Source organism: Ictalurus punctatus, chromosome 6, assembly GCF_001660625.3.
Source record: "Ictalurus punctatus breed USDA103 chromosome 6, Coco_2.0, whole genome shotgun sequence".
NCBI classification, from domain to species: domain Eukaryota; kingdom Metazoa; phylum Chordata; class Actinopteri; order Siluriformes; family Ictaluridae; genus Ictalurus; species Ictalurus punctatus.
Window position 1 is genome coordinate 10,131,297 of NC_030421.2, and position 7,906 is coordinate 10,139,202.

Genomic DNA, 7,906 nt, shown 5'->3' on the forward strand with positions numbered 1-7,906 from the left:
GAGGTAGATGTGAGTATTGGCTTCTAAGTTGAATTTTAAATGTTTTTGGGTAATAGGCTAAATTCGAGCCAACATTTGGCACCCCAGATGGGACTGGGCTAAGATCTATATGTCTGGAATCTCTCCCGTGGGACTTCGCTCTCTAAGCAACAGACAGGCCGTATAGGAAAAGGCATTGCAGACGCCTGTTATGTCAAAGCTCTGTTTTAGTGGTCTGTTGTTACGATTGAGAAGCCCCGGGGTGGGAAGAAAGACTAAGTGGGTCTCCAAAAGAACCTGGAGTGAGTGAGAAGAGGTAAGAGAAGTGTAGATTGTAGACTGTACTTTTTATAATTGTAATAAAGAAATGGTGTGAGTGAAAGTCCTGCAATACCGCTGGAGGAAGGGAAAAAAGGTAGAAAAAAGAGTAGAGAAATAGAGAAGTACTCCAGGGCTGGATAGAAAGCAGGTGGAAAATGAGGCCTCAGACCCCAGATACCGGCTACTAGACTAGACTAGCAGTCTAGTGGCGGCTGCATTGGTGGGGACCCCTAATACCGCTGGAAAAGGATTAGATAAAAGATAGATAGATTAGATTCCAGGGCTGGATAGAGAGGGGAATAAATCCTGGGCCCAGGTCCGGGTCGTGCAATACAGCATGCCCGGTGTATGAATGGAATATGTACTAACAAATGTGTGTGCTTATAATGTATGTGCTTATAATATGAGTGTGGTGTGAGAGCGTGTAAGTTTTGGAAACAGGGAAAATGTATTTATTAGTGCTCTGAACATGAGCTCCATACCTGAAGTATTGGATAAGTTGGATAAGATTCAGAGAAAAGAAAATTTTTTTTTTTGGAGAAAGTTGGATTTAATTTGTATGACTATAAGCTCCATGCGTACGGAGCTGGTATGGAAGTGCTTAATACTTTGAAAACTTCATGTAGTAACATAAATAAGTGTAATAATGTGGAATACAATGTGTGTATGTGAGCGTGCCTGCGTTGGTGATAGAAAGGAGGGGTGTATGTGTGTGTGTTCCTGTCCGTTCTTATCTGTGCGTCTGTGTGGAAGGACAAGGGAAAAAAAAAAAAAAAAAAAAAAAAAAGGGGGAAAAGGTAAGACAATTCGGTGTGTGTGAGTTCTTCAGAGTGGGCTGGGTAATGCGGAGCATTGTGAGATATCTTGCGGACTTTGAATATTTCGAATCCGGTACATACGTTCGGTGAGTCGCTAGACTGTGTGTGTGTTATAATTAATTTGATATCCATAACTGCTGTATAAGTGTAAAAAATAAATAAATAAATAAATAAATAAATAAATAAAAAAAGGAAAAAATAATATTAATATGTAAGTGTATATATATATATATAAATATATGCATATTTTAGAGCATGCACGCCAATGGTACATATTTTAGATATCTGTACGACTGCCCATTGGGTAAATAAGAATTACTAGACCTGTAATATATAACAACATATTCCCAGATTGTGTGATCCAGGAACAGGAAAACTGAAGGTGGGAGAAAAGTGTATATTGTCGGGCCATTATTGAGAAATGAGTGAGTTAGTCCATTTGGACCCTTTATTTTTATGCTATAAATTACGAATGTGATGTCTAGGTAAAAGCCCCAAAAATGAGAATAATAATATATTGTTTTTGCGGAAGCTGCCACAGGGCCTAGACGGGGGAGGTTCCTAACTCAGGACGGAGAAAGTAGGCGGCTGCGGCATCCACAGGGGCACAATGGAGCCCGCATGAAAGAGATACAAAACGATGCAGGAGTAAGTGAAATTTTGTCCTGGTTAAAACGGGGGGCTCAAAAAGACTGTGCGGGGATATGGCGCAGTGTGGAAGGGTTGTGTATAGCCCCAGTCAGCCTCCTCCCATGCTTGATCAAAGACGCCCATGGCGTGGATCATGTCAATAAGACTGAAATGATCCGGAAAATCCGTCAGGAATGGTGGTCCCCTCAGCTGGCCTCACAAGTGGACCAAATGGTAAATGTATGTGCTGTGTGCATCAACCACAACGTGCGAAAGAACCTCACCACCCCCTTAGGACATATTCCCCCGCCGACGGGACCGTTTCGGCATCTAATGATGACTCATATAGACATGGGAGCGGAGTTACAGGTGGATGGGAAACGCTTCCTTCTGGTAATAGTGGACCGCTTCAGCCGGTGGGTGGAGGCGACTGCTACTTCTGGGGAAGATGTGGAGTCCGCCGCTAAATTTTTATGTTGTGAGGTCATACCTCGATTCGGTATCCCTGATTTTTTGAGTTCAGACAATGGCATACACTTCATAAGTAACGTCCTTAAGAATGTTGCATCGGCCTTGAAGATTGATCATAAGCTAGGATGTGTATATCTTCCTGAGTCCCAAAGCGCGATGGATCCAGGGTACCGCACCCTAACTAATAAATTGGCAAAAATATGCGATGAATCACACCTAAACTGGGTCCAAGCCTTACCACTGGCATTGATGAAGATACGATCACAAATCAATCGTATGACGCACTTGACTCCTCATGAAATGCTCACTGGGCGCCCAATGCCTATGGCATACACCAAAGGTCCATACACAGAGCCGTCTGAGGCTCAATTGGAGGGCGAAATGCAGGATTATATGCGAATCCTCACTCAAATTCACAGACAGTTATATTCACAGGTTAGAGAAGCAATCCATGGTGGGGACGGGGTACGGGAGGATGTACGTTTAGTGGCACCCGGGGATAAAATACACATTCGTATGTTTAAGAGGAAAAGCCCCCTCGGGGCACGTCGGGAAGGACCCTTCACTGTGGTCGCTGCAACAGCCTCGGCTGTGAGAGTTGAAGAGAGAGATCATTGGTACCACCTGAACCAGTGCGTCTGGACCGGAGCAGGTACGGGACGGGGAGGACCAACAACCCCGGGCCCTGCCACTACAGGGCAGCCCATGGAGGCGGAGGTGTTAACCGACAGCGACTCGGATACCTCATTTATGGGTCCGGCCTACGGCACTCGAGCCCAGGCTAAACGACGGGCTGTTGACGGGCTGGATAGACCGGCCCAGTCGGATGCCGGTAGCTCAACAGGCTCTTCGTTCCTCTCCTCTCCATACGATGATATTGACCCTGTTACCTCCCCCCGAGCTGAAGCGGGAGACGTAGCTGCCGTCCCGCTGGTAACCCCACCAGAGGCAGAATTGTTATCAACACTCGCCACTCTCTGGCAATCTGATAACCTTGATGACCCCATGCCTATGAGCACTATTGATTTGGGTATACTGCAGGCCCTTGAGGTGCAGTTAAGAATACCTCCCCTCGTCCCCGTGCCCCCTGAGCTCCGGTCTCCGCAGGGATCTTTACACACTCCCCTACCATTGGGTCGAGAGAACACTGGTTCAGTAGAGTAGCTGGGGTGGGGGCGCCTTATACCACAGGGCTAAGAGTTCCTGTTCAGACCAGAGGGTGATGTTCGGAAGAACACAACTTCATTGTATAATTTACTGATCATGATCTAGACTGCGTACAGTCCTATATATAGATTGTGACGGGTCAATAGCTTGCGTGCCTTTAACGGTAATTGGAAGTCGGTATGGTTCCATGTTTGTAAACTGAATGAGAACTTTATCTAAACCACCGAGCGCGCGAGAGAGGGAGAGAGCGCGTGCGAGAGATTTCTGTTTTTACCCCTTTTTTCCAATCCTTTATCTTACGCTCTACATTAAGATCAAAGTGTATATATATACGTGGATATATTCCTGTAAAAATTAAAATCAATCAGCATGTCTTGATGTTATCAGTCCGAAGAGAACTTTAGTAATAGTTTATGTGGTGTGCATTGTGCCACTTAGTTTCTTCTGCACAGACATCTTTATCTTTGCCTGACTAATGATAAAATTGATCAGCTGACATGTGAACCTGTTCGTTTTGAGTGATATTAATAAAAAACCCTGAAAAGTAAAACCGACCCGAGGTAACAGTCTCAGGCTGATCACAATGTGGTCCGTATCAGGCTAGGTCACATCCTCCCTGTTGAGATAGTGTTGAGCCTAAACATTTGGTTTTAGAGAGCAGTCTACCTTCATGAACTGACTCGCTAACAAGAGCTGGAGTAACCATAATTAATTTGTATCGGTGATTCCTATATGGGTACGTGTCTATACAATATCTTAAGCAGTGTAAGTGCGAATTCTTCTGGCGTGTGGTATTCGTGTTGTATAATGCTGAATAATTTCTGCATGTTTTCTCTTTAAATGCTGTGTATATGTCCAATGATAAGTAATTAGTAAGATCAGATGGCAGTAGTAGTCTGCACATTTTAAATTCTTTATAATGTGTTGTACGCCTGTTACAGATGTGATATCTGAATCAGTAACATTAGAACAAGGTGATGATTTGATTACTTACTTTTGCCGACATGTTGTGCTGATATGAGTTTGGGAGGTAGTTTAATTACGGTCCCTTTACAATAGTGTAGTTTGAAGTGTTTTTTCCTGAACCGTAGATTGGTAAATAGAATAGAGTAGTTATGCAAATATATATATGTGTGGGTGTGTATATGTATATACATATGTGCTATACGGTGTGCTATGGATATGTCATACAAAGTATACGAGTTACAATATTTAAATAATACAAAGCAGTGGTCACAAACTCGAGAACCTGTGAAGTGAATTGAATTGATAATACGTTATATAGCAGCTGAGAACTGATAAAAACTGAGAGCTGTGAACTGGATGCAGGTGTGTGTGATCTGGGATTTGCAGTCCATGGCAGCCAGCCATGTTTGTGGACCGCAGTGAAGGATGGGAAATGTGGTTTGTGATATGAGTAGATTTAACACTACCTTAATATGGTCAAATACAGTTTAAATGAAATGGATAAAATTATAGGGCGAATTTTATGCTTCTTACAATTGTGCATTCAGCCAAGGTAACAACTTGGTGGTAAATTGAAACAAAGCTCACAGATGATAAATTTTATTAGACTAAGTTAAATACATATTCACATTCCTCGAAAGTGAGCAACATTTAAATGTCATGTATGAAGGATCTGAGTGATATTTTGAGTACAGTATTTTGATACAGTTATAAATTAATAAGAAACAAAATGCATGTACATGCATGTATACCATTTAGACTACAGACTAGTGCTGTACACATAGAACCAAATTTACTAGGTTGGTTTGAATGAAAATTAGTGGGATAAAAGTGGTTAGAGGACTGTAAATGCATATCTAGATCTCAACCTCATTTACTCTATTTTAGTTCTATCTTATTGGGATTATCACTCGTTAGCACAGATGGAATATTAATATGTTCGGGTAGTGTGCACCACAAATTTTCAGACTAAAGGAATTTTGTTTTCCTTTCTCAATATCTTGCTGGTAAATGAAAAACAGGAAGGGATAAGAATGTATCTTTGTCAATTGGGTTTGTACTTTTAAAAAAATACACGGACTAGAACTATTTTACAGGGATAACTATACATGAGAGTAGAAAAACCCCTTTGAGAGAGGTGTTATTCGATTGATTAGAGCAGTGGAGATTACTTTAGTAAATTTTTTTAAATGATTCGATAGACCAACATTATTTAATCTCTGCAGCAATATTTCCTGATTCACTGTGTTGAGAGCCTCTTCTAAATCAACAGACAGGGAAGTGCAGAGGGAACCGTGACATTGTTTTAAGACTTTCAAAACAACAGGTGTGCTGATATGTTTGTATGACCTTAGACTTCTTGCAGACTGATAACATGTGAACGGTTTACTGAAAAAGCTTTCTACAAGGGACATAGGCGAGGAGGCCGTGTTATTGGATTGTAATGATCTAATATAGTTGGGTGTCCCTGATTTAATGTAATAAATAAATAAGAAAACTGATTTCCAAATTTCTAGTATAACCCCTTTGTCTAATAAAAGATTAAAATGATACATTGAAAGAGATGAAATAATATCAACTGCTAAGTCGTTTAGAAATACAGACTCCACACAATCAGGGCCTTGTGATGTGTTTATATCGAACTTGAGTGATCTGTAAACATCACATGCCCACTTAGTCTAGCATTATTACAGCAAGCTGTGATAACAAAAGCGACAAGTTTTGCGATACAACCAACCCACCCAGTAACCATTATTTATAGTATGATGTATATAGAATATATATATATATGTATATATATATAAGATGTCCCAATTGTAACCTGTAACGGTAATTCCACTCCACATGATATTATTATTGATCAGCGCTTTTTCCAAATGACTGCATGTGAGAGCTCAAGGCCGTTATTCCTCTTAACAATTCCTAGATCGGTAGTACACCTGGAAGCGTCTCCTTCGGGGGCTGTGGGCTCCCCTGTGGTGTACTCCTCTGTGGTCATAGACTCCCTTGCACGCTCCCAAGGCCGTCAGGACATGATTGGGGTCATCCTCCGCCCCATAAAAGCACAACAAATGTTCCTGGACGTTATCAAGTATGGTCTGCAGTGGATCACTGATTGCTCACTAAAGGACAACATCCTGAGATCCAGGTGTTCTTTGGACAAGCCTGACATTGAATGAACTTATGCTTTGCACCTGAACTATGGCTGGCAAAACTACAACAAAGACTGTGTCTTACATGTGACTGAAAAGGGGGGGGGTGCTGCTGGGGGGGTCCCGGCTCAGGAGAATGGGGCGCTTACAGGGCTGAAATTTATGTATGGAAAACAATGGATTTGGTGGCACAAGGATTGCCAGGCTGGAGATGCTCTCTTAGTGCGGATCATTGGGGAAATTGCTCTCTCACACATCGATCTTACGTTTATCACACCAGGTCATTTCTATTTTATAATAATAAATTGGGTAATGTTGAATAGGTAAATATTATGTCTAAGAATATTGTAAAGAATATATTGTAAGAATTGTCTGTTGTGTGAGGCTGTGTGAATTACCTAAAGTTAAACTTAAAACTTATAAGAGTAATTGAATCATTTAACTTAATTAATTAATCATCATAAGTAAATTGAATGTATGTACTCTGAGTGTATGTGAGTCCCTAGGGAGGCTGGCTGGGCCAAGTACCGACGGAAGGGAAAAGCGGGCGTAAATCGGTACGAGATAGGCTAAGCAGGCGGGAACAACAGGACAAGGTAGGAGGAAAACATTTGGCTGTGAGGCATAACTTAGTGGATTTAGGGGGTGTGTACGACCGACTTTAAGGGCTGAGAGGTGTGAGACACGACCAGAGTTATGGCTGAATGTAAGAAAAAGATGAGCCCGATAGAGAGGGTGATAAGCAAACACTGTACAGATGAGAAGGACATTAGACATTATTGTAAAAAATGGAGTGAGAAGACTAGTGGTGAGTGGAAATGACCCGAGGAAGGTACTTTTGATGAACAGCTATGCCAGATAATGAAAGAGAGATTAGCTGTATGGAATGAACAGAAAAAAGGCTTGAGAGTGAGGGAGAAATGTGTGAAGACAGAGAAGATAGTGGACTGGTTTGTGGAGGCAGGGAAAGAAGAGAAGGAGAAGGATAGGCGGCAGAGAGAACGAGCAGAGGCGGTGATACGGAAGAAAGAAGAAAGGGAAGCAAGCCTAGGAAAAAAGATAAAAGAAGCCATTCAGGAGGAATTGGCCGAGGCCCCGCCCTCATATAATCCTCAGTACCGCCCTCCAGTGAGACCTGTCGGAAGTGCCCCACCCGCCGGGCTCTACATGATGCAAGACCTGGAAGACAGAGAAGATGAATGGAAGGAAACTAAGGTGGACATAAAGGGAACATTCACCGGATACCAAAGAATGAGGCATCGCATGCGGGAGGATGGAGAACGTATCAAAATGGAAGAAGGAGCTGCCGGATACGAGGATAGAACCCCGGTCGAGAGCGAAAGCCCACGGCTGGACCTCCCACAGGTAGGCAACAAGGAGAGGGACAGGGAACTACAGGAG

At 42.4% G+C, this 7,906-nt stretch overlaps 1 protein-coding gene across 1 annotated transcript; it reads left to right on the forward strand.

The window, feature by feature from the left end:
- The first annotated feature begins 2,712 nt into the window (after positions 1–2,712).
- LOC124627644 (uncharacterized) lies at positions 2,713–5,366 on the forward strand. The gene is made up of 2 exons (XM_053680859.1): positions 2,713–4,905; positions 4,943–5,366. Exon 1 carries the CDS (start codon positions 2,736–2,738, stop codon positions 3,381–3,383), a length of 648 nt encoding a protein of 215 aa, XP_053536834.1. The 5' UTR covers positions 2,713–2,735; the 3' UTR covers positions 3,384–4,905; positions 4,943–5,366.
- Positions 5,367–7,906: the final 2,540 nt, after the last annotated feature.

Bases quoted from the DNA above. Each gene is read 5' to 3' on its own strand.
- LOC124627644 (XM_053680859.1), top strand. From the start codon at position 2,736: ATGTTTAAGAGGAAAAGCCCCCTCGGGGCACGTCGGGAAGGACCCTTC.